At 44.1% G+C, this 27,192-nt stretch overlaps 1 protein-coding gene across 2 annotated transcripts; it reads right to left on the reverse strand.

Moving 5' to 3' along the window:
- Window positions 1-10,840: 10,840 nt before the first annotated feature.
- crispld1a (cysteine-rich secretory protein LCCL domain containing 1a) lies at window positions 10,841-26,150 on the reverse strand. Of its 2 annotated transcripts, XM_034572748.1 has the most exons (15): window positions 25,686-26,150; window positions 24,901-25,230; window positions 18,668-18,786; window positions 17,034-17,166; window positions 16,840-16,955; window positions 16,559-16,659; window positions 16,287-16,478; window positions 15,527-15,587; window positions 15,372-15,438; window positions 15,061-15,191; window positions 14,895-14,938; window positions 14,704-14,776; window positions 14,529-14,604; window positions 14,302-14,435; window positions 10,841-11,859 (listed from the first exon to the last, which is right to left on the reverse strand). In XM_034572748.1, exons 2-15 carry the CDS (start codon window positions 25,159-25,161, stop codon window positions 11,808-11,810), a joined length of 1,560 nt encoding a protein of 519 aa, XP_034428639.1. In that variant the 5' UTR covers window positions 25,162-25,230; window positions 25,686-26,150; the 3' UTR covers window positions 10,841-11,807. The 2 variants fall into 2 exon arrangements, with proteins under 2 accessions (XP_034428639.1, XP_034428640.1); XM_034572749.1 differs by lacking the exons at window positions 24,901-25,230; window positions 25,686-26,150 and adding an exon at window positions 20,462-20,579.
- Window positions 26,151-27,192: the final 1,042 nt, after the last annotated feature.

Raw genomic sequence — 27,192 nt, forward strand, 5'->3', positions numbered from 1 at the left:
GTCTCAGCGGCGCGATCCACCCGGGAGAGGAGGAGGAGGAGGCGGAGGCGGAGGAGGAGGAGGAGGGAGATACCATTCTGCAGCTGATCCACTTCAACAGGAGGAGAGAGGAGAGGAGAGAGGCGCGCTCCCTGGACCACACCATCCCCGAGACAGTGAGGGGGGGGGTCAGGGGGGGGTGGATGTCTGGCGAGGGTAGGTGGTGTTTAAAGGTCCAGTGTGTGAGATTCAGCTGAAAGGGAAACTGGATGTGAAATAATCCCAGTGATGTTTTCACTGGTGTGTGATCATCTAAATTGTTTTCCTTACCCTAGAATGAGCCATTTATATTTAAATACTTTATATTTACATCGGGAGCGGGTCCTCTCTATGGAGGCTGCCATGTTTGTTTGTTTTACAGTAGCCCAGACTGGACAAACTAAAAACCTTTTGAGTTTTTATGACAACTGAAGCCTACCACAGGTTCTCTCTCATGTTTGGAAGGGGAGGGTGAGGGACATTCAGCTGCAATGTGCAACGTCACCACTAGATGTCACTGAATTCTAAACACTGAACCTTTAAACCTTTAAATCTTGAGAGGCCCTTACCTTCTTTAGGTTATTTTTCTTAAGGGCTACTGCAGGACATGTGGAACGGTCAATGACTCATTTCTCCAGAGGCTCAATTGAAAATTAATTAATCAGTGTTGCCTTGTGGCATAGTTGACTGATGTTTGTCCTTGGTCAGTCATTTCTGTGAAAAATGGGCTCAGTCATAATATTACGCTCACATCTCTGGAATGAAATAATAGCCTATTAAAATGTGCCTTGATCATTAAAGTGACACTTTGTAACCTTTGAATGGAGAAACAGCTCTTTCCCCCTCTTGCAAATTGAAAGTTAATTTCACAAGCACCCCCTCAATTTTCAAATTTCAACTTGGAAAGTCGGAGGAACCTCACCATCCCCGACTTCGAAATCCAAGATTGCCCCTCTGTGTATCATGAGTCGTGAAAGCTGTAGTTTCTATATTCATATATATTCATTTATTCATTAAATGTGTATGTTTAGTGCGAACGTTTTACTACAACGTTAGAATGTGTGAAATGCAGAGTACTGCGTTATTATGAACTGTTTTTGCTAACAATGACTAGCTGGCTAACATAAATATTGTTCCTCTGCAACTGGAACAGTCTCAATCCGGTTATTCTGATGTGACGTCATTCCGGGTTAGGGTTAAGTGACAATATTGCAGATTTAATACAGAAAAATATAATATGATCATTTTGTCTGGAGATTTTATTATATTTATATATGTTTATAAGGATTTGGTTGTATTTTTTGTAATAAAACGGTAGAATAATATTACTCAAGACAACTCGGGAAATATACCATACTGGTTTGTGTTTCATTCATACTTGATCAGTGAAATCATGTATAAGCAAGTGCTCAAGATCGAGGTCCTCACTTTTATCATAACACTCAGATTATGTGTTAATGAATTTTGATGTAAAGAAAAAAGAAGATATTGCAAATATACAACAGAGACGGATTATAATAAGGATATACAACTGGAGATTGCCAGTGTGTGAGAGCCGTGTCTTCTCATTATTACAGGGCCTTAAATTTATGTTATTTGATTTGTGGAATAATATAACCAGACACCCCAGTGCCCCATCAAAGGATCAAATTAATTCGAAGTGAACCCGACTGTACAAAGCTCACAACCACTGCCTGCAGCTTGTGTATTATAAACACAATGCTGCCAGATTGGCAGTCAAAAAGCTTTGGAGACCAAAGAACAAAAACAAATTTTGTTCTCTGCCAAAGCCATAATCCTGATCGGGATGTAGTGAGAGGCGTAGCTCAGGTTGTGCAATCGTACTGAGTGAAATCCTTGGTATTAGACAGCAGATGGCTCAGGTATATTGAGCTGAGGGGCTGCCATTACTTATGTTGATTAAAATGTGGAGAAGAGAGATGGCTTATCTAACGGAGTTACATAAAGAACTTTGTGATTAAGTAGCTATCAGTCTTTTTACTTCCAGAATACGGCTTCACAGATTCCATTATTTTACACTTCTCAATGTAACAATGAGAAAGCACCATAGAATTATGAAGCAGCATCGGTAAAACCAGCTTTCTTTTTATACATGAGGACGTGAATGTTCCTGCGCAGCCTGTCTTTTGTAACTCTGCACAATCATCCCTTGCTCATACTAATTTATTTATTTGTTGTGTTTCACTGAAAGAAAATATGCTCCGCTGAGAAGGAGGTAGGTCTTTTGTTCGGTGTGGCATTGATGGCTGCCACTTTGAGAAGAGCTTTTCAGTCAAGTGTCAGTCTTGAGTCCAGAGGTAGAAACTCAATGTCTGTATTTTCATCGCATTCACCGGGGCGCACAAGAACAGCGAGCTGCCATCCCTCCGACACACAGCTTGACATTTATAGTTCTCATATCTCCCTGGAAGTGTGCTCAAATTTCAGACTTGTCAAAATTGTTTTGTCTTCGTAATCCTCTTTGTACAACATGGCCCCGTTCCATTCCCACTGCCTTGTCATCCTGTCGCTAAACACTGCTGACAGCAACAATGTATTTTCATTGCACTAAATATTGTGCTCTGGTGACTGTCATCACCAAGAACTGTCCTAGTTTTGGGGGGAAGTAATTGCCTGCTGCGACTGGAGGCCGACAACCAGTCTGGCCGTGGTTGGTCTCAGGTAGCGAGGCTGCACCGGGAAGCATGGGGGATGCTACACAACACGACATATGGCCCTGACATACATGAACGGCTGCCAACAGGGTCAGATGTGTTGAGAGCCGCTCAAGAGCAGAGAGACCTTCACCAAGGTCACGAGCGAAGCAGCCAGTATCTGCTGAGCTGTAGAAAACAGCTCTTGTCCAATAAAGCAGTTTATCAGGTATTGACCCTCATAATCATTACCATTTTTCATAGTCGTTCCACACTTCATATCCAAGTCCCTTCATGATGATTAATATTGGGAAGACTTAACTGCGCGCAGAGAAACCATGTCGTCCATTAGAGCACTAAGCATCCCTAAAAACCACAGACACAGCCAAGGCAAAAGCAAACTTTAAATCCTTTTGATGGTCTGGTGAAATATTCAAATTGCCTTTGCATTGGGTGCGTAGCTTGTCTTAGTATTATTTGGCACGCAGTCACAAGCACCAACAGCTAAATAATTAACACATTCTAAAAAAGATAAGCGGAGGGAGCGGGGGGGAAGAGGGAGAGAAAATGTCGCTCCATGCTGAGCTGTTTGCCAGGTAAGCAGTTTTTACATGTGGGCGGAGAAGAGAAAATAGGCAGGAGTTATGGTAATGTTCTGCTCCGGGTTCCTGTACTCACGCTTTTTTTACAGCAACGCGTATCAGCCTGATATGTTAATAGGCACAATGGGATTTGGGTTTGATTAAATGTCAATGCCTGGAGGAAAGAAGTGAGTGTGGACAGATAAAAAAGGCCCATTTCTCAGAGAAAGAGATGTGGGCTGATTTGGGCTGAGTGGGTCCTTGGCCACGCAACGGAGGACGTTAGTTAGTCACATGGTGCAGGACAGCTAAGGTTGTGTGTAGTCCCAGAGGATGGGGCCATGACATGTTTGTGATTTACTCCATAATAGTTAGAAGTAGAAGTGGTTGGAGGGTCTCTCTGTCCTTCTGTGGAAGGTGAGTCGTGAGAGCAGGCGATTTCGAGAGGGTCCTTTACCTCAAATCGCAGATGAGTTTAGGAGTAGCTCGTCTGCGCCTAGTACAAGGGTTCCTCAGATCACCAAATTAACTTAAATAGATTTATTAGCAGAGCTGAGGATAAGTCATTTAATTTTCACCATAGCGTGTCTGCATGTGCAAACTGCAAAGGTAATACAGCACATACACCTTTCCGTGATTTCTCTGTTTTAAATTCTCGCCGTCAAAAGTGAGGCGACGCGCACATTTGCATTCGGAGGAGATTTATAATTGTAAATGAGCACATGAGTCAGGAAATGAACATTAGAGGTAAACTATATCAGAGAGAGATCATTATCCTAACAGAGGGGGATGAAAGGAAAGTGAGTGAGGGGGGGTAGATGGGAGGAAAACAGGAGAGCGATGGGAGGGTGACGCAGATGAGGCTGGCGCAGAGGGAAAAAATAAAAGAGCGTGGACACACTGAAGAAGAAACGGAAGGGAAAGCTCTCAGGGAAAGGCTACACCTCCGGCTGTTTTGACCCAGTCTTTGTGTCCTAAATTGGGGTCCATCTTGTGTCACGGTGAGGCAGAACCCTCGGCCGGATCTCGGGAGACTTCGCTGTTCTGCCGCCGTGGCATCTCTCATTGAAAGATGACCACAGTTCACCACATTCTGTAGAAAATAGGAGTCTCACTCCCACGAGAGTGATGAGAGGCCTGTTTTGTCTTCTTTTCTTCTTTTCATTTAATGCAGCCAATTTGGAAAACTAGACACTGAATTCATCGACTTTCGAAGCAAAGCGTTGGCTGGTCCCGGATCACTGACCAGGTCCTTCATGCGACCAGCTCATTCACTTTAATTGTCTTTCATATGCAGAGATAATTGATAGATTAGTGCCCATGCTCCTAGGAGTTATTATTCTGATAAGCCCTTTCAATCATTTTTCAAATTCAATTTCATATTATTGAAAAAACATTATTATTATTGTCGTCACGTCAACAACAAATCGTTTGTAGAGGTCCTTTTAAATAAAACAATTTCAGATTTGTTATTTCCTCTCACAATTTGTATCTCTCATTCTCTTGCCACCTCCAGGTCAACTGCAAAGCACCGCATGTTAAACAAAGTAGGGATAAAAAGTGAAGGACAACCCAGCACAGCAGATTCTGGCCCCTGATCCTCCATCCCTCTCTTAACACTGTGTAGTTATACATTCATCAACTCATGTGCTGCTGTGTCTCTTTAACTCATCACTGCCTCTCCTCCTCCTCCTCCTCCTCCTCCTCCTCCTTCTCCTCGTCCTGCTCCCAAAAAAAAAGAGTTGCGACAGACAAGCGTGACTAATATGTACGCCCTGTAGAGGGCAATATTGTCTGCAGCGTCAGGAGGAGTATTTGGAAGGGGGCTGTTTAAATGTCTTCATGTTGCTACTGTATGATAATGAGATACTTGTTCGAATATATCATAAAGTGAAGGATGAGGAGCATATAGGCTGTGCATCAGAAGGTTTATGTTGCTGCATAAAAACATAAATTAGTCACAGAGCAAGTGATTTGTCATGTTAATGTTAAATCTATGCACAAAAGAGGAAAAGAAGTAAAAAGAAAACAAGATTCCTTGTCGTTTTTTAGGTCCTGAATTACTGAGCGAGGGCTCTTTATCATTGTAGGTGTAATTGGATATGACAGGGGCAGATTCATGAAATGATCTGCAAAGCGTGTCTGTCCTCACCCTCCATTCGGTTTGAAAACATTTTAACAAGCATGATCAGAGCAGCCGAGGGTCAGATTTGGCTAAAAATGCACCTTGTGAGCTGCAGGTTATTGGCTTCCTTATTTAATCTGACTGATTTAATATAAAACAGGTGATGCCTGTGCTTTCCTCAATGGTCACGGCTTGTGGGCCCTTCGTCGGGATTGGCAGAGGCACATGACTCCAGCGCGCACCGTCCAGGTCGGGACAAAGCTACTCTTTTACCTCCCGAGCCGTCTTCACAACGGCTCGTGTGTGAGCATGGAAAAAGAGTGGAAATCAAACCTCCTCTGTAAATACACGAAAGGTCAGCGGTGACGTCAGAGTGCAGAGACAGCCTCCCCCATGATTGCGCGGCCCATCGTCAGCGCCTGATTTGTTGTACCTCTTTGTATAATGCACCCTGTGCCCCCTGAGCATGATCCCAAACACAAACACGGTACTACACTTCTGTCGTAGACTTGTATTTTGGTTCATCACCCGCTGCTCATGAGTGTGCCTACTGTACCATGCGCTGCAGGCAGCTACCAGAGGAGTCATTTCTGCTGACTTGCACAAAGAAACATGAAAACAAACACGTTTTTGGATTCCATTTGAGGTTGTGTACTATGAGCTGTAGTTTTTTATGAGTTTTTTCATTTTTCATCTCCCATGCTTAGCTCTTCTTCCCCTTGAGCCCTCCAGGCCTCGGCACAAAACTCTCCCACTTCCTCTGTCTTGTATTATGACTGATTGCAAAGAAGTGTGTGTGTGTGTCTGTCTGCCAGTCACGGCCTTATTGTTTTGTCCATGACCCTCATCTGTACTGTGTGTGTAGCTTTTTCAGACTGTTCATTGTTGTCTTGCCAGGCACCTTGTACTCTGTTCCAGCTCTGCCTCAGCATTTATTTTCCTTTCCTTTGAAAACAAGTGTTTGTTTTACACGCTGGTTGTCCGATTGTGCCTCGGATAGGCGAGCGCAGTCTACTTCCTCTATTATGGATGGTTTTGTGTGTGAAGACTGATGCCACATTCCGGAGCTACAATTTAGTTATTACTGTTATCATAAATGTAATCTGACCCACATCAGGAGGATAAACAGGAAACCTTTGTTCCGTTAGACAGAAATTTCCCTCTGTAAAAGTGAGTCTGCTGTGAAACATTGATCCTCTGAATATCTGGGCACAACTGGGAGGCTTACAAATTTGGCCTTAAACTCCTCCTGAGGAAAAGATCTGAATTTGTATCTTTAAATGCCCAGATTTGATTCAGACTTTTTTTTATTCTGAGGAGCAGATCTAAGAGCAGAGCAGTCTGGGAGGCAGCCAGTCCCTCCTGGAGAGGTACAGCATAAGCACAGATTTTGCTATTCCCCAGTGCTTGTTTTAGGAAAGGCTTTTACATGTGGCCCACATCTGCATCCAGAACTGCTTCACTGACACCTATTTACACAGGAACAAATGTCAGAGTGAGTGTGCTAATTGTTGATTATAAATTGTGTGTGCGTGGTAATAAAGCATTTCAAATCCTGATAATAGATGCTCAACACTGTGCGCACACAAAGATGCAGCAAAATATGTCGAAACACAACGCTGTGTTTAGCATAATGTGTCAGGAGAACCTTTGCCAGATGTTCTTAATTGGGTTTTCTCACCTGAGTAATACGTGTTGCAGCAGAAAAAGCTCACGTGTCTTTTCCTGTCAAACAAAGGGACCTTTTCTCTTGGAAAGCCCCATGTATTTGTGTTGGGACCGAAGAACAGAGGGACTGTTTGATCCTCCTGCCCGTTGCAATTAACCTGGTGCAACACATTGGCCGCGTCTGAGCTGCTGACATTGTGCGAAGCTGCTGTGACTCCAGAGCGCTGAGAAACGGCACTAGTTTGTTCTAGGAGTCAGTAAGAACCACTAATGTGCTCACATTACAGATTATGCCAACGTGCTGTAGCCACTCACACGAGAGTTTCACATTGGTTTGACAGTATTAGGTCACACTGTTCTCACCTCAGTAAAATAGTCCAATAAGGAAACCCTGTCACATTTTTCACTGAAATACTGAACGCAAGTTTGAAGACAATCTTTTATCCAGTTAGCTTTTCTTGTCTTAAGGTGGAATAATCATCCCCTCAAGGCAGAAACATGCAGCACAGAGATGAACAAAAATCCTTAAATGCATCTTCAACCATCCCTCTGTTCCCCCCCCGCATCGACACGTTTTAAGTATCACTTTGAAAATCCGATAAATGGATGGACTCGCACAGCAATTTGAGATTTTTCAATTTCACTCCAGTGTAGTTGTGTGGGTTAGTCAAAGGCAGGCCAGTTGTAAATGAATGCTTATTATAAATCAAATGTCTAACATTTGTCAGAGGTTTGTTTTAAAACTGCAGAGGCCTAAAATAACTCAATAATTATATGAGTCACCTTGCCACTCAGGAAAAACTCATTTTTTTCCTCCACCAAAGTGCCCACTCCATCTTTGCGAAAACAAATTCACAGTGTGGCTATGTACATGTAATATTTTTGGATCACGAGGGGGGAAAAAGAGCACCCCCCTCCACCCCTGTCAAATTTTATGTTTTGTTCATCTGCCAAAGTAAAGGTTTGACGAGAAGGAACACAGTCATTACCACTGGCAGCCATAACTTTTCACCTCGGCGCTGGCGGCTTCCCTGACTGCATCACTGCTATCTGATTCCCATCCAGCCCCAGTGAGACAGGCGGCACATAAACAAACAGGTGAGTAAGTGAGAAAAAAATACAATTAAACCCAAATATACAGCACATGCACTCAAACATATGCAGAAGCGCACACACAAACTCTGTCTGCCTCCTCTCTGTCTTTCCCTCTCCTCAGGTATATATGCTTTCTTTGACACAGTCTGCCAGTCTGCTGCCATGCAGCGCCACATTTAGCTCAGCGAGAAGCGCCAGACTGCAGCAGACCAGAGCACAGTGAGGAGGTTATTAATGGCCTTCCTTATTTTAAACGACAGTGTGAAAACACTGGTGGCACCATGCAGGCCCTGCTAGCTGCAAGCTTGTCTTTCATCCCATCTGTCTTCATGGCGCTCAGTCTCCTTGCTCCTAATGGGCCCGTGGCTGTCGCTCTGTCACTTTACGCCTAATGCACCTTCGTGTCTGTCTACTGGGTCACATACAACCGGGAACACGATAATCCGTCACTGATATTTCTGTATTGTTTTCATAGACTCTAAGGGTGGAAATGCACTTGTCTCTAACTACGCACACATATCATGGGCTGGCGTATCCGTATCCATTCAGTGCATTGGTTGTGCACATCCTCAGAAATCCAAGTGACGTGTTCGCGAGATGCAGTACACACAGGAACGGTAGGGGGCGATGTAGAGGCTGCACAAGATCTCAAGTGTCGCCAAGTTTTTAATTTTTTTAAAAAAAATGCAAATTTGCTAGCAAAGGGTCTGCGTTCTGTGGTGTGTCCCCTAGTGGAAAACTCTAGTCGTATATATGCGAACATGCAGCTCAACATCAACTTGCAACAACACTGCATAATAGTTAGGGATGGATGAGGAACGCTGTGTCATGTTCCTGATGGTGTCAGAAAAACTTCAAAACGCTTCTATTTCTTCCCCCCCGAGCCTTCAGGTTATCTCTATGCCCTTTACTCTGTCCTGCATTTCTCCCTTTTGCTCTCCCTCTCGTCCTCTTTCCTTTCATTCTTCATCATCGCACCCTCCTGTGAATTTTGACACCTGTCTGATGTATGCCTCTCTATTCTCTCGCAGAACCTGGGCGCGCATGGACGGCCTATCAATCACTCCGCAGCCCCTTTCTTCGGCAGACGTCAGCCAATTGCAAGTGAGTGGTTTTAATAGAAACGTGATGGTGTCAGAGCATAAATGAGCGTGTGTGTGCGTGACTGTCCCAGCAAGTACGAATATGATATTGTTTTTTCATGCAAAGTGTGTAATAAGTTATAGAAGTATAAGAGGATGTCAACCTTCTACACACAAGCACACAATATCTCCTTTCTCTCAGAGTCAATGATCAAGTTGCTCCTATGTGAGTTTCATCATGACTGTAGCGTGTACTTTTACTACAATGGGTGCAATGACGTGTACTAATGCAAATAGATGTGTAATCACTGTTCTCGCACCTATAAAACAAAGCAAATGAAGATGGAGATTACATTTGTGCTGTGTCACATCAGTGCCACCCCGTCAGCGGCTGTATTTATATGTATATGAGCCATCGTGATTTAGTAGGACTTGTCTGTGCAGTAACAAAGACTGGCAGCTTGAGTCACAACCTATTGCAGCCCACCAGACATCATAACACTGTCGGACCACAATATGGTGGGAGCCATTATGGATTGGTCATTTCACTCCGCTGCTGCTCAGAAGCAAATGAGGAGTGACAACTCCGCTCCCCGGTGACGGACCTTGAGAGGAAGGCTGGGACATTTCAAATCAAATGCTTCCACCCTCTGAGTTTTGAAAGAATAACCGGTGTGGATGTGTGTGGGGGTGTCACATCCTGTGAGACTTTGACATCAGTAGGGCAGGCTTCGCCCTCAAACGCAGCTATGGCCCTGGAAGTCTGGGGGATTGAGTTCAGTCCTTTTTCGACCCTCAAAAAACGAACCATTTCTGTTAGTCCCCTGAGGTACTTTGATCCTCTCTGTTTTGGCTCCGCATGCTTATCCACTGGGCCAGAGCAAATGTGAAATGACTCATTGCCATTGAGGTTTTAGCACAGATTGTCAGTTTTAATATGAGGTTATTGTGACCCAGATTGACCCATATCACATGAAGTGCTCAGGGGCCTCTGACAGCCGAGTGTGGAGTGCAAATACTCCAAAGTTTATGTTGTGTGTTGCCTTTTCACTTGTGGACAATTAAGAGATTTCCTGTCAAAGTCTGCAGCTACAAAATGTTATTTACATGTTCGTTTTCAAGAGATCGCGTTTCGTGCAGGATTGACCTGTGACTATGCTTAGAAATGAATCTGAGGCAGTGCGGTGTGAGGCTGGGATATATCCGTACGAGTAAACATGCGTCTGAGTTATGTTCATATTACTTACAAAAAAAAATTCAAGAATAGGTGAAAAAAAAAACATGCAGCGCCACCCCGTTCTCCACAGCCACCACAGATTTGGAGCAGGAAATCCAATACTAACATTAGTCTGAAAGGGACATTTGTCAATTTCTAAAATACATTTCTACATTTCATGGAATTAAATGTTTTTGGGGGCAATGGCAGGTACTTAGAGCAGATGCTATTTATTGTAAATGGATGGTTTGTGTTTAAAAAGCACTGGATACTGATTCTAATCATAAAACCAAATAAAAGTTAAGTAGGTGATATATAGGTTATAAATGTATAATGCCAAATGCCTTTAAGCAGGCTATCGGAGAAATGTCAAATGAACTTTTAAATGCTACAAACAAGTATGTGAGAAAGTTGTGGAGGCTGTAATATTTTATTGCAAAATGGACTTTTCCTAACAACCTGAGGTAGTAAAATATATATATATATATATATATATATATATATATATATATATATATAATGCACAGAGAAACAGAGACAACAATACAATGAATTGCCCCTAATAAAGACTGCAGGATGAAAAACAAAGGCTGGTAAAATAAAAAAAATATGAGCAGATATATTTGTTGTCACTCCCCAGCACACTGCTTGAAATGAAGCTGCTGCATAGTATTGTTTCTGTGGTACATAGGTTTTGTTAAGAGAATGAGAACTCTGAGGGATGAGAGTACTTCCTGACCTGCAGGGAGTTTTAACTAAACCACATCACACTAGCAAATTACAACCACAATACAAAAAGAGAACATATAGCAGCATCCTTTATGAATCATGTCACTGAAAAGCATAATCATATAAAAATAAAAGTATAACAATCTGTTCTCCCATCATTAAAAAAAGTACAAAATATGACAAGACACCCCTCCAGAGCACCAGTAAAAATGTGCCAGACAATAATCATGATATTCATCCTTAAGTGCCATTACGTTGTTATATCATAGTATTTCTATAATCAGTATTTGTAAAGAGCTACTTGTTTGAAAAGGCAAGACAACGGCACAAAGACAAAACATTTTATATTAACAGATATGTACAACAACCTGGAGCAAACCATTCAGGGATATTTACAGTTCATAAAGACAGAATTCAGACTCCATGCAAGGGAGGAGAAACAGGTTCTTATTGTGTGTGTGTGTGTGTGTGTCAAGTTTTTGTTGCTGGGTTTACACTGTCATGGAGACGACCCCTAACCCCTGCGGTGTAGCAAAGCCAGAAACATTTCACTCATTGAGTTTGACAACAGGGCTTGATTACCGCCTATTCAACAGCCCAAGTGCACTTTCTGTTTGGTGAAGCCGCCCTCGGGGGCACTCAAATCACGGCGAACACCCGGAACGCCTTTCCTCCGGGGGGGTTCTGAAGGCTGCAGGGGGGAAGAGAGGAACAAGAGGGAGAGTCAGCTCGGGTGCGGCATGTGTCAGACACAGAACATGTCCCAGCCTCTTGCAGAGAGGGAGACGTATAGATGACGGACCCGCACAAACAGATAGACTTCAGCTTTTTACGGAGAAACGTGCGCGTCAGTGTGTTGCCTGACACTCTGATGACAGATTAGACACAAACAGCGGCTCCCTGGGAAAACAGATAAACCAGCCATTTTTACACAAACACAGGGGACTTTGTGTGTTAATCCAACAAAGACAGACACGTTGTGGCGCTAAAGGAGACAGATAAATGATGGGCAGATAATAACGGACGTCAGGCATGTCTCCAGAGTGACAAAGATAAATGTGGTGGGGAGAGGGAGAGGAAAGAGGGAGTGAGCGAAGGCCACAGAAAAAGAAAGACTGTGAGTGTTTGTCCTCCACACAGGTCATGTTAACAACAGTCATTATGTAGACCAGTGAACCACCCAAAGTTAAAGGAGTTTATATCTTTCACATAAGTGGAACACACTACATAGTATGTGGGTCACTTTTAGCTTTAAGAGCCTGGTACAGACCTGTAACCTTAATGCTGCTATAACCTGGTACAGAACGGATTCAACCCAGATTGAATCCAAACCAACCAAACATTTGATGAATTATAGAACCTTCCTTATTATGAATTCATCTCCTGATTCAAACTGTCACAGCTAAACACTCTTCTTGATGCGGAGGACCAAAAAAATAGCACATTCTTATATCCTGCATAGATTTGCATTGCCCGGGTTAAGCTTCTTAACATTCCAATAGCTACCTTACGTAGCAATGATGTCTCTTGTTTCTGTTTCTGTGTGTTCGCACGTGGCACCAAATAAGGTTGTTCCCTCACCCCTCCTCTTTGGAGTAGACATGAAAAAATGGTGGGGTAAAATAAGCAAAAAATAAACCTCTATGCCGACGATGCAGTGCTGTGTTTGCACTGTCATTCTCAGGCCTCCCCTCTTTTCCAAATTTGTATTTAATAACCCATCTTTCTACAAGATTCTCAGGGTTTGGTGAGACAACAAGTCTTGTTGTTATCTAAAAAGAAGCAGATTGGTCAGGTGTGTATTTAATAGGTTGAATTAAGTTTCAAGTGGCTAATTTTCTACTCAACATGACCTGATTTTCACTTCCATGTCTTTTCCAGTGTGTTTGGTGAGGCAGCATTTGGAGGATTTGATATATGTGTTTTAAGATAAGATAGATAAGATAAGCCTTTATTAATCCCAAAGGAAATTCTTGTGCCAGCTTGCTCCAAGATAACAGTACAGAACAATATAAGTAGAATAGAATACTGTAAAAAATTAAGTCCGAAATACAAGTGAAGAAAAAAATGTATTAATACTCCAAGTGTATTGTGAAGAGAGAAAGTAATACTTAACTAAAGTGGCACTAAGTCAATATGAAATGATAAAGGAGTAGGAAATGTGGGATATTGCACATGATACTTAAGTTGAAATATTGCACACGATACTGAAATCAGTTGAATGATATTGGAAATTATATTGAAAATATTGCACATGATATTAAATTATGTGATGGTGAACAAAAAGAAATGTCACACAATTTGCATGTGAATCATGTTATTGCACATGAGAGGTAATGCACACGAAAAGAAAAAAGCAGCATAATATTGCACTATGCACTATTGTGTATGTTGTTGGAATTAAGTGTCTGATTATAGTCCCTGGTCCTCCCTGCATAAGGAGAAGGAGTTGTACAGTTTGATGACCACAGGCAGAAAAGACTTCCTGTGGCGCTCAGTGGTGCTTCCACAACAAGAATAGAGAGCAGCCATTAAACAGAATCCATTCCCTCTTTGTACACAACCCATATTGAGTGCTTATGTTTCCTTTTTTGCATTGCAGAAGCAACATTTTCACTTTCGAGCAAAAAATAAACTCATATCAGAACAGCATGGGAATGCACTGATCTTCTCTCCTCTAATTGCCAAGCAATTAATTATTTTAAACCAGAAGCATCCAGAAGCAGGCTAATCACCTGTCCATGTGCCCGACATAAGAGATGTAATGGACTGCCTGTATCGTGAAAAGATAAGGTCCGCACAGGAGGGCAGAGGAGATGAATTTCTCTCTGTTCTGCGAGCCATTGATTTCTCATTCCTCCTCTCTGAACCTCAGCAAATTACCCGCCTCACTTCTTCCAAAGAACTAAGAAAGACCTGCTGAAATAAGACTCATAATACCCTTAAATAATAATTGTATATCAGACTCTCACCGATGTTGAATGTTTTTAACACCATATTGATTTTATGTGTAAAAATATTTCTGGTTATCCCAATAGTGCAGAAAACACTAGAACTCAGCATGTGCTACATCCTGGCCCGACAGATAACCAATAACAATTGTAGAGCAGCCATGAGAGCAGCCTTCACATACCTCTCTGAGGAAATGCCATTTTGGTGCGAAGCAATGTAATGTTTTCGTTTGTCCACTGGCATCACATCAAGGTAACCGCCCGCTTCGTTCCTGATGACTCCAGCATGGACTGCTGCCCGACATATACTGGACTTCTACAAAAGGAAAGGAAACAAGAGACATGTTTATTCATTTCTGTTTAAAAAAAACAAAAAAACATGAATTCAGCTTCAAAATGTGGGACTTACATCAGAGTATATTCTGGTTCCAATGACTCTGGATATGTGTGGGTTCCCTTCTGAACAGCTTCTCGGGCAGTATAACCTACAAAGAGAACAAGTGGACACGATGTTAACGACTAGATTTTACAGAAAGGCGGTGAACTCCGTGAAAGCAAAGGCAGATGCGCTGTCGGATTCCTACCTTGGACAGTGTTTTGCAGGTTTTTGATAAGGACACAACTGTGCGACTGTGGCCTCACATGTGACGGCTTTGACTAGAAAAACACAGACAGTGCCAATAAATACAACAATGCAGCACAGCTTTTATTCAGCAGTTTAGTATGAGGTGTAACATATCTGTAATGACAGTGTCACATTTAGAGTCAGACTAACCTGTAACTCTGGAAACTATGAAGGAATTAGCACTTTGGTATTTTCTGTCAACAGGAAACACACAAGACCGACATGAGACTACATTATTTTTCACTTATGTTGGATACATTTTGCAATCAAATATCATCGGCCAATTCTAGATTCAAGTGCAATATAATTGTCTCACCCTGTAGACTGGACTCCGTTCTTGTTGGATTTGATGAAAAAGTCCTTTCTGCCTTGTCTCGTTACATCCATCCATCCTCCATCATTATCGATGACACCAGCGTGTAGACCGGCTCTGCACACACTGGATTGCTGCAAAAAAAAAGGAACATTTATTACATATGGATTGCAGCTCATTTGCTGACAGGGAAGTAAACTAGTGGCTCTTTGACGTCTTTTGGCAGAACCTGCAGCCGTGAATACCGTGATACGAAGGTGAATCCACCCAATCAGATAACACCATGTTGGATTGGTATCAACTTGTCTACTCACCATTTCATAGTAAACTGTCCCAACTACTTTTCCTGTAGCGTCCAGGCACCCGGCAGGACACTCATATCTGCAGATTAAGAAGATGATGTGAAATGTTTTTGCATTACACAACTTTGTGTTGTTGTCGATTTCATTCAAGTTCATGTTAATCGTACCTGTTGCATGCCGTTCCTTTGCACTGATCTCGAAGCTTAGTGTCACAGGTCACGAGCTGACCTGAAACACACAGACATGAAGGCGTTTCAGTGCACGTATAAAGTGGCTGCTCCGATGCAGGCGACTAACTTTAATCTAAAAGCCTGAAGTGACTGAGACTCTGCGAGGACTTTTCTTGTTGTGATGCTTCAGGAATCAAAGAGGAGAATTCCTGCAGCGTGGTTTCGGGGTGGTCAGCAGTACTGGAGGAAGTGTCTCAGCTTACAAGCACAGGCGGAGAGGAAGCCATTTAAAAACCACAGCGAGCCCCCCGCTCACCCCTCAGCCCCTCTCAGCCATCCAAAAGCAAACACACACTCAGGGGGATCATGCTAAAATAGACCTCCCCTCCCTGCTCCGGAGAGTGACTTGCAATATTTAGTCCACTTGAGGAACTGTCAAGGTTAATCAGGGAGAAGACGGTTAAAGAGAACAGAAAATCAAGGCAATTTAAGATAAATTGCAGTGAAAATGTTTCCGGTCAAGACCTGTTTTTCTTGCTCTTGTTATCCCTCCTTGCTTGTTGAACACTGAGCAGGCAGCTGCTCACAAATTCTTTGGTTTTAACCCAATTTTGAAAAGCAGGTTTTCTTTCAGCAGATATTGTGCTATAATTCTTGCCGCCCTGTGCCCCTCCCATTCCTAAAACCAGATCCTGCACCCCCCCCCCCATTTTCAGATGTAACAAGATACAGAATAAACAGTTAAATGGCAGCTTACACATCTGCTGTGTGTTGACCACTTCATTCTTCTGCAGGTCCTCTGTGGGGGGCTTGGTGGGAGCCGGGGCAGGGAGACTTGGAAGCTCGGGTTTGGAGGCCCGCGGCCGGGGCTTCTGCGGAGCGCGAGGGGCCTCCTGCTCGATGAAGTTGTTCTCCTCCGTTTCCTCTTGTGGAGGATAGGAACTGTCATCTTCAAGTAAAGTCACAAAAACAAGGGTAGTAAGCTTTTTTTTTCTTCCTCTATCTTTCTCTATTTTATCACACACATACCTTTGTAGCAGAGGTTGTCCTTGCAGCTACCTCCATAGGTGGGGGGGCAGGCGGAGCAAGAGGTGCCATGTTTGTAAGGCGCATAGCCCCACCAGTTTCCCCTGTTCGAGTAAAATGAAAAGCAAAAAGATAAATATGCTGCTTTCTAACCTCCCCAGTTTTAACTGTGAGTGAAACTGTCACATCTTAATGCAACAAGGACGACGTAAGATTGTTGTTCTCGTGCAGCCTGCATCTCAGTCGCGTATCTGTGGAAGTACATCACAACAAAATGCGCTCACTTTGGTGAGTAGTTGCAGACGAGATAGACGGCTTTGGCCCAAATCTGTCCCCACACATTCATGTTGTAGCACATGTTGACTGCACAGCCGATCCGACTGCTGGTGGCCCACACCAGCTGCAAGAGAACGAAGGAGACAGACAGTGAAACACAAACTACAGACAGTACAGCGCGATCCAGACTTACAGTAGCTACCTGTGTGTAATGAGTGCAAACTGGGCCGGAGCATCTGAAGGGGCAGTAGGGGTTACACTCCTGCGGGTAAGGGAAGGAGTAGTCTTTCACTTCATCGTACCAGGCCTGCACGTGGAAAGTGGGTGGACGATACCTGGAGACACGAGACAACAACGTTCACATCATTTCTCTTGGCTTGTTCCTCTGTTGGCGAGGGAGTTTGGTTTTATGCATCGAAGCTTCTCCCTGCTCACTGCAGGTCCTTGTACAACACCCATATTTTAGGTGACCTTTATGTGTTGCCTGATATTTGAATAATTGCTGGTGCAAAACAAAAACCCTTGTACATATAAATGGCAAATGGAAATTCATACGTATCCTTTCAGAAACTATTAAGTCTGTAAAAGCACTGTTCAGAATATATTTAGAAATTTGCATAAGTAGCAGCTGCAGAGGAGTTCAACTTCCAAACTCTAAAATATGGCCTGATAGGGTGACATGAGACCTTTACAGTACAGGGCCACTGAACCAATTGGACTGATACAGAACTTGAATGAAAAGATCAAATTAATTACACTCAGTCACGCCTCCAACATATGTCGCCTAGTTACCATCTGCACTCAGTATCCATTGGTAACAAAGCAACTTAAAACACGACCGTTGAGAGTCAGGCGTTTGTGCTCTGTAAATAAATGTCAGTCGCCATGAAGCACCGACACTGATTTGGCGCCAGGTGCAGCCGGATAATCTTATTAGAATCAAGTGGACATCTCGACGGCGGCCGAGTGATATGATTAGAAGTGGAACAAGAGTCTCTTGTGTGAGGCAGTGCTGCGTTCAGGTGCCCTACAGGAGGCTGAGTGAACCAATGGAACAAATTTAGTTTGTGATTCCACGAAACCATTTAAAGCGTAGTTGGCTCTTGGTTGTGTAACTTTGCCAGGATCACAAGAGACGTGCTCAATGTAAAGTTTGTTTTGTAGCTTAAATCCATATTAATATGTTGGTGTTTTGACTTGTGCAAATGCAAAATGTAATGGGTGGAAACTTTCTGACTAACTGGTATATTGTTTTGCATCTATTTAGGTAGATGTTTTCACATGTGCATATTTTCTATTGTATAAAATGACTATAGCATGGGAGATGTGCCTGTGTGTGCAGGGTCCAAGCCAACTGTATAAGTAATATACATATTTTCTGATCCAACCATTGACTGTAAATAAAGATCGACAATGCGTCTCCACTTCCTCCCACTATACAGAAATAAACGTCAAAATTGTCGGTGCCGAAAACGATTGCTGCCATCTGGCACATTTATGGCCTTAGTCTGCTCAGTAGCGATCGGGGGATGGAGCGGCGGTAGTGAGGTGCCATTGATGCATGCAATCGAAATCAGTCTCGGCTGTTTATCGTGGCGTTTCACCCTGTTTTTAATACAAACTCATTGGAAAAATGAACACTCAATTTTGGTGGAGCTTTTATGTTGTCCATCTTAATATAAAGTACATGGTTCCTACCCATACAATGCAAGTCAGTCATGAAGTAACACACACACACACACACACACACTGACCTTACATTGTCTACTACCCTCAACCTTTGATTGTATTAAAGTGTAAACATGCAGGAACTGTGAAGTCTGAGTTCTCCTTTACCTTCCCCAGTGAGCGCCCAGGTTCTGCCCAATCTGTGGCAGTAATCCTGCAGGGCCGTGCTCCCACAGACAGGTCTCAGCCCACTCCTCTGCTGTGCGCTCCAACTCTGTGTCCCAAACCTGCAGAGAAGACGAGAGAGTGAAACAAAGCCTCAATGCGGAGATGTGAGTTCAGTGTGTGTTGAGAAATCTCCTTATCATATGTTAGAAAAGCTAAGACAAGCTGCCGTGTCTGTACATACTGGTTTCTAAATGCAGATCTACAACGTGTTGACATTTTGCTGCCGCTGTATAAAAAGCTCTCCGACTTTCTTAGTTCTCCACATGGGTTTTTTCCCGTAAGCTTGGGTGTTATTTAAAAAAAAAAAAAAAATGCTAAAGCTGTTTTTCCTTAAGTAATACCTTCCATATGTCTCTGGTGAGATTTCTGGGTACAAGCTTTTGTTTCGTTTTACCTCCCTCTCAATTGCCCTCTCAGTCAAGTTTGGCTCTGGTTGCATTCTGAGGGATCATGTTCCCATTTTGGGTTTTTCTGGGAATGCAAAGAGTGTCCTTCCTCCCCGCTGACCTACATTCTCCCATCAGAAAAGTTAGAATAACACCAGCTGTGACTCCTCCTCTGCAGGACACTGTATGTTCCTTTAATTGCACACCTTCACGTTCACCTTCGGAGGGGGGATTTTCCAATGCGACATGTTTCTGTGAGAGAGTTTATTAGTTGTGCATGTGCGTGTCGAAATGTGCGAGCGCGTGCAACGGCGCACCAACGCAGGTGTCAGAGGCTTTTTACATTTCACACGTCGGGCCCTGGAAGTCATAGCTTACCCTCTCTGAAATCTAATCCAATAACAGACACTTAAATAACTCCCTCGCTACCACCACCGCCACCTCCGCCTCCTCCCTCCATCGTCCATCACCCACTTTCAGTCCACGTCAGAAACAACGGCTGTTTTCTGCATTACTCCCGAAACACACACACACACACACATACATACACCTGCCTAACAACAGGATGTCTGGCGGTGCTGCAAATTAACTCTTGCCTCTGAGCAGTTTCTTTTCACTCCTTCTGTGGATGTATTTATGTATTTATAACTGGCATACAGAGCAAATTAACAGTTGGAGACGTGGAGTATATATATTAATTTCTACACCTACCAAGAAGTGTAGTAGGCTTAAAGCAACCTCTTATGTAGCTGCCTGAGGTCTGTCTTGCACAGTAATGATAAATGATGAGTGACAGAGTCGGGGCTAAAAGAGGAATGAGAATTTGTTTCCCCGAAACACTATCTCTGCTCAGAAATGACCTCTGTTCTCGGCAGTATGTTGCAAATCAGTGTCTGTGTGTCAGTATTGTCATATCTATTTCCTAATCCTTGGTTATCACCCGTTTCTTCCGCTATGATGCTCAAACACAGGAGCGATCTAAGCCTCCTCTGAGAGAATCTGATTTCTATTCACGTCATTCTGCCCTTCGATTTTCCTCGACGAGTGACATCCCTGCCCTAAAAAACAATCAATGTTTGCGATAAGCAGACAGAAACACGTTGAGGCATTGAGCTGCGGTAACTGCCAAATGATCTGCAAACCACAGCACATGGGACGTCCTGTGCTTGAGCAGACTCAGCACAATGTTTCTGACCATTAATGGACGGTTATGGGTCTGAAAACATTTATACGCCACCACAACTACGGTAGATTTCCACCAAAATGTCTGGCTGCAGCGTCCAGTTGGGGAATGTTCCTGGAGACGTGATTGCTGAGGAATGTCTCGAGTAATAAAAAACACAAATACCATCGATCCGGTGAACAAAGCCATTCCATCATCGTCAGGCTCGCAGAAAGTCGCATTGTCTCAGCTGTTGAACCTGGATAGCCGCCGGCTTGTCAAACCGCTGTTGTTTGTACAGTTAGCCCGACAACCAGGACATCCCCCCCCCCCCCCCCCACCACCCAACCACCACCCAACCGCACTCCTGCTGGGGCCCGTAAAGAAAAACACCTCCCTTGCGAAAGTCTTTCAGCACTTCGCACACTGCATTGTTTATTTCACTTAACACTTCATTTGTGGCCATTTCTTTTTCTTCTTCTTTTTTTTTTTTTAAAACTTGGTCATATGGTTGCATTCCAGAGGCTACAGAGGGGTACTTCCTCTGCACGTTTGGGTTTCCTGTTCATAATCAATGGTGCATGCAGAGAAGTAATGAAAAGAAGGAGAAAGATGTGGGAGTTGGAGAGAGAGAAGCTAAGAAAGCTGACAGAAAAGAGGAGAGGAGGGGATGGAACGGCATGAATGAGAAGACAAGGGGTGATTTAGAAGAAGAACTAATAGTTCTAAATATTGAGCATATTTCCTTTGCCTGCCCAAGCTACTCCTGTCATTTCAACCAGTGATATAAAAAGTCGTGCTACACTTTTTTTCATGGAGAACATTCCAGCTCTAATCAGAGAACAGCATAAACAAGGATTGTCGGCTCAACATGAACAGGAAGCTGTTTCACTTAGTGGCACCAGACAAGTAAATGGCACAGTTTAGGCTGATATTTAATTTTGGTCTGATATTGGTTTTTGTTGTATCTCAGGAGAAATAATGGTATCATCAACTAGAATGGCACTCAGTAGAGCACATACCTCCACCAAGGCCAAACAGTCCTCGTAATTTCATTCAAGCTGCACCAGATTTCACACACTCATAGATATCAGTTCCCTAAACATGCCAGATCTTTTTTTTATCATCAAGATCTTTGAATTATTCCCTGGGAAATCTGTGAAAGTGAAACAGAAAACACCCTATCTCACAGTCTTTTTAAGAAAGCAGAAACTTTAATGGGCTCTTCCCTGACTCCATCCTTCCGCCAAGTTTTGTGGAAATCTGTGCAGTCGTTTTTAGTGTAATCTTGCTTACAAATAAGATAAGTATCAACCTATCAGCTCTAGAAAAGAACAGCTGCAAAAAAAACCGCTGCATCAATAATGGTGGTGGTTGCTTTTTATTGCAGAAATCCATAAACCTGGCGCTTCACCACAGCAGAAGGAAGCTGAGAAAGATGGACTCGGACTTTCCCAGCCTTGTTGACACATGCAGCTCCAGAACCACAGCTCCCATTGAGAGTTTAGAGGAAGTTGGTGAGTGCAGGAATGGCCTCACCAGCTTTGAGCAGCTCCTAAAACCCAAAAGACATTCCCATCTGGACAGGATGCAAAACTGTGAGATTCTGGTTTGATGTATGGCCAAGGAACCAGAAGGTGTTCTGCAGGAGTGAGGGCCAAGGACGAGGAAAGAAGAGTGGAGACTGAACCTGAGGGGATGGTGGGTTTTTATCTGTCTCGGCCATGAAGCTACCTGAGGGATCACTGCTGCAAACCTTTATGACCATGTTGCCTGAACCAGTCAGGGAAGGTCCTGTCATGAGCCATTCATTGTAGCAGCGTTTGGCACGAGTGCTGTTTACATTCTTGGCATTACATTAAGCAGGTTCCGCGTGGGCCGGGATTTGCCTCATTGCGTCTCCTGTCTGTAATATTCCTGTTTGCTATGCAGCCAGTGCACGTGAGGCCTGGAGACCGTCCTGTTCGGGGACATTAAGGATGAATGTTAATCTCTTGCTGTCGCGGTTTCACTGGAGCCTTGGATGCAGAGTGGATCGCTACAGGGACCATGGTGTTCAGCTGCTGCTCTTTACATGTAGAGAAACCAGTGGATGTGTTTTGAACACTTGTGTCAGATCTCCCTGGGCAGCTCCCTTTGAAGGTTTTCTGGATTTCTGGATATTATCAGATGATGGTTGGACAGACCCACGTCCCTCTGGAAAGAATTCATCACTAAGCACTAAGGGATCCTGCAAGAGACGCGGAGCAAAGCTGCTGCTGGAACAAAAGATGTTTGGGTTGCTTCACATAATTTTTCACCACTGGAGGCTGATAATTACTATTCATCGAAACCATTTTCCCCCCAAACAGATGCTGCCTAAATAGGTCTTAGATATATGTCTTAGATTAAGTTAATTTAGGGGCAAATTTATTTTCTAGACCTCAATGATTGTCTCACCAGGGCTTCACAGGTTGTGAAGCACAAGAGTGCGACAACAAATTAAAGTGATAAACTGAAGTCATCCTGAGCAAGATGTCAATACCAGCTTCATCCCGAATCCCAAACATCTCTTCCACCTGAGTGCAGCCCGGCGAAGCCAAGTTAAACATAAAGGAAGGTGTGGACCTTTCTCCCAAGATGCATTCTGTTTGTCTTACATCACTTCAAACGCTGACACGTCTGTGTTTATACCTGTGGGTCAACATTTGAGCGAGGGGCAGGAGACGCCGTCCCCCTCGACTGAGGCAGCACTGCAGCTCTGTGGATCGCTACGGAGTGTGAATGCTGATCCGGGGGAATTTTTGGGGCCTCTGTGTTGGATAATGACAGAATGGGAACGGAGCCACAGGGATAAGAGGGAGGGAGGCAGAGAGAGAGAGAGAGAGAGAGAGAGAGAGAGAGAGAGAGAGAGAGAGAGAGAGAGAGAGAGAGAGAGAAGGATGGCAAGAAAATGAAACAGATGAAGAGGGAGGGAGGAGAGGGATTTGAATTGATGTTATCTCTGCGATGACGGAGGGTCACTCAGGTTTCATACAATGGTTTCATAAAATAACAGAGCTGATGGGCAAATGGCGATGTATGTGCAACAGGATTTGTGTGAGTGTGTATATGTGTGTATATGTGTGTGTGTGTGTGTGTGTACATGCATGAGTGTGTTGAGGAGCAGGGGAGCATGTCTAGGAAGTCTTCCAGTACAGTGAAGCTGTGAGGTTTCTGAGAGGTGACAGCAGTTCAACACAGACAGAGGGAGAATCTGGAGCCCCTTTCAAAATAAAATAAAGAAAAACAAAAACACTCAACATGTGACGTGAAGAGTTTTCTGCCTGAAAGATGTTGACACAACAGAATTGCAAATAAGATTTTGGCGTTTTACAAGTCGTTGTCTCTTCTTACTTTGCGCCTCTTCGAAATGTCTCTTTCTTTTCTCATTTCCTCTTCATCTTCTTTTCAATTATTTCGACACCTGTTTTGCTGTCCTCTCTCCCTCCATCTGCGTTTCATTGCTTCCCCCTTCCTACTCGCAAATCTCCATTATCTTCACCCCTGTATTCCCTCCTAACTTTTCTCTCTCTTTCTCTCACCTCACGTCCTCTTGTTGCACGCCTCTCCATATTTCACCCCTGGGTGCCCCTGCAGCTAAAAAAAAAACAGCCCACTGTAACAGGAGACAGTAGAAAGGAGCTGTACACTGCTGGCTCAGCGTTTCTCCACTGGTGTGCCTCAACCCGAGCTTCACACACACATATACACACAAGGGGTCCTGAAGTCCAACCTCTCAATTATACAATTACACACTCCAGCAATTGCCCCCAGCACGAACTGTTTATTTGCCTTCGCCATAGAATAATACTGCCTTTTGTTCTGCAGCTCTTTAAGCGGAGATGAAACGATGATAAAAGCTCATTATCCTCTGCACGCCGTGGTGATATTTAACCTCTAAGTGCTGCTGGTGGCCATGTACTGTGGCGGTCAAGCAGCGCCTACACATGTAGTGTACTTGGAAAACTTCCAGATCTGCAGCACACTAACTTTTAGAAGGTGTGTCGTGCCTGTGTGTGTGTGTGTGTGTGTGTGTGTGTGTGTGTGTGTGTGTGTGTGTGTGTGTGTGTGTGTGTGTGTGCGTGTGTGTGTGTGTTTAGTGGGGGGTGAGACAGCTGGTAAAACAAGCCCTGGTGCCGTGCTCTGATTCTAATTGCACTGTGAAAAGTGATCTGGCGCTGTACACACATGTGATGGCCAGGGGATAAAGTCAAACAAATCTGTTAGCATGAGTAAAAAAAGAAAAGAAAAGAGAAAAACCTAGTAGTAATGTGATCATTGGCAAGTCGGTGGAATTCTTCTCTTCTGGCTAAACAACCAAAAGTCACATGAGTATAAACTTGTGTGTCTGTGTGTTAGTGTGTGTGTGTATGTGTGTGCGAAGGTGCCTAGATGTTGGCGTGCTGCTCGTGAGTGAGTCAAGTGGAACAAGTGCCAGAGTGGTCAGGTGACTGGGTCAGTCCTAAGCTCTGCGGACCACAACCGTGCAAAACTCTCCGGGAGTTCAGAATGGGGTCAAAGAGTTTTAACACATAAATTCCATCAAACTGTGGGAATCATTCTGAAGGTGCACGTCCCGACACCTCCATCCTCCATCCACCTACCATGTGCTCCATGTTGGACGAGGGAGGGTACACCTGGCCTCTGAGCTTGTTGTGGAGGTCCAGGATGACCTGAGCGTCGCTGTCCGTGATGGCCCTCTTGCCCCTCTGCTTGGCCTCCCACCAGTCCCCGTCCTCGTCCAGATACTTGTCCAGGATCTGCTGCCAGCCCGTGGCGTTGGGGAGCATCACCATGGAGGTGGCGGCCTGGAGCAGCAGGAGCAGGGACGCGCCCCTCAGCCAGTGGAGGGATTCACCACTCATCCTTGGTAGTGACGGTGGTGATGCTCTCAGATTGAAGTAGGGTGGAAGAAGCTGTCTCCAGTCTATGAGTTGGAAAAGGAGCCAAGAGGAGAGAGAGCGAAACTGAAATAACTGTTCTGCATCAAATTGATGAATAACTTGGGTCAATACTGAGCTCGGTGTGGACAGAACATTGGCCTGCAGACACTGCGGTTCACTGAGGGCGAGCTGGCAGGCGGTGGGTGAGAGAAATTCCTGCAAGTGCTGAACTGAATATTTCACATCTTTTTTCCCAAATCAAGAACCCAGTGAGGACAGAAAAGCTTCAAATCACATAAGAAGAAGCAGCTAAGTGCACAGAATGATTCATAATGCAGCTAATGTATTCACGCTGCTGTATGTGTGTATACTTTGAGTTGAACTCCTTTGGTATGCGTGCTGCAGTGCTGATAGAACGAGCCAATACCTAATGGAACACTGTAGAAGTGTAATGCACATGGAAATGGAAAATTGAGTGGTGTGATTTAAACTCTGGAGATAATTTACCTTTTAATGAATTGGAACAGAGCCCTCTGCTCCAGATGCTGACAGAGATCTGGCTGTGAGAAGACGTCTGCAGCAGGGAGAGATTATGAAGAATAAAAACTTTTAAAGATCCGTCTCTTCAGGGTGGAGTTGCGCAGCTCAGGTGGAGCAGTGAGCAGTCGCTGGCTGAAGATCTGGTGCGTAAATCACAGCGCTCCGTTTCCACCAGCCTGCTGACAGAGGAAGTTCAAGTCTCTCTTCTTTCGGGATTCTCGCTCCGGAGCTGCAGGAGCATCACTTATCCACATTTTTATCCTCGGCTTGGCTGCGGTGCGAGAGAGCCGCCCCCTGGCCCCGACCACGCCCCTCCACACATGGAACCGGCCCACAGTCGCTTGTGCCAAGGACCTTTGCGCGCGTCCTGGAGTCGTGCGCGCCGGAGCCTGAAGCCTGTTCAGTATAATCTGAGCAGAAACCTCATTTCTCTCCTTCAGTGTTGTGATGAGCAAGTTAAACATGAGACTCTGTGACACACACATGCACAGAAAGTCTCTACTCAACAGAATTAACACACAATCAAGTAAAGTGTTAATGTTTACTACCCCCAGTATAGTAAGTTTATATTAACTGTTACTTTTAAATATATCTTATGATATATCATCTGATTTGAGTGGCTATAAAACTATAATATACAGACATTCAAGGACGCTGGGAGTGGGGGTGCTGAGGGGGCTGCAGCACGCTGTAACTTCAAGGGAAAAATATGTAGGAATATGACCTACAAAATAAAACATGAGTATAAGATGTGCACATTCACAGTTATCGCAGCAGTAAGCAGAGTTTTGGTGTGAACAGAAACTATTCAGCTCAGGGTTGTGAGAGTTCACCTTGATATGACTTCATTAATGAACCTAAATCTAGATTCTCTTACAGGCCCATCATTGAAGGAACAAACTCTTTAAATCAGTGTTACCTTTACTCGGGGGGGGGGGGGGGGGGGGGGGGGGGGGGGGGGGGGGGGGGGGGGGGGGATAGAAAAAACTGCATATAGTTGAGCTGTAGGTGAATGTGACTACCAGTGTAAAACACTTTGAATGGTCAATAAAAATCACTTAATAAACAGCCCACAGTCCCTTTAACATTATTCCTTTCATGCTCAGAGAGGAAACAAGCTCTACTGTAACAGCTTGTTGTTCCACTGTTCCTCTCGGTAACAGACCTCGGTCAATAACATATTAACTTAAACCAGAACTTCCTCCTCTGGGGGGCCACACGGCAAAAAGTGGCCCCATTCTCTCCTGCCGGAGTCTTAACTGTTCACAGGTGACTCCGTGGGGGGATTAAAACACAAACCACCTCTCTGTTACATCCAAACCCCCCGAACTTGTCGTCACCGTTTCCTCTCCCGGCAGCGAATTCCATAATGGAAACGGGGCAAGTTCTTTACCTTTTGTCATCTGGTCATTTTCAGTGGGAGCTGTGGCACAAGTGGAAAACAGTAGCTAATCACCACCAGGCCCTGTCCCT

This window comes from Hippoglossus hippoglossus, chromosome 20, assembly GCF_009819705.1.
Source record: "Hippoglossus hippoglossus isolate fHipHip1 chromosome 20, fHipHip1.pri, whole genome shotgun sequence".
Taxonomy (NCBI): Eukaryota; Metazoa; Chordata; class Actinopteri; order Pleuronectiformes; family Pleuronectidae; genus Hippoglossus; species Hippoglossus hippoglossus.

Coding starts and splice junctions, on each gene's coding strand:
- crispld1a (XM_034572748.1), bottom strand. CDS start 25,161: ATGAGTGGTGAATCCCTCCACTGGCTGAGGGGCGCGTCCCTGCTCCTG. Junction 16,660..16,839: donor GTCTGCAACTACTCACCAAA/GTGAGCGCATTT, acceptor TTACTCGAACAG/GGGAAACTGGTGGGGCTATG. Junction 14,777..14,894: donor CATAGTTTCCAGAGTTACAG/GTTAGTCTGACT, acceptor GTGTTTTTCTAG/TCAAAGCCGTCACATGTGAG.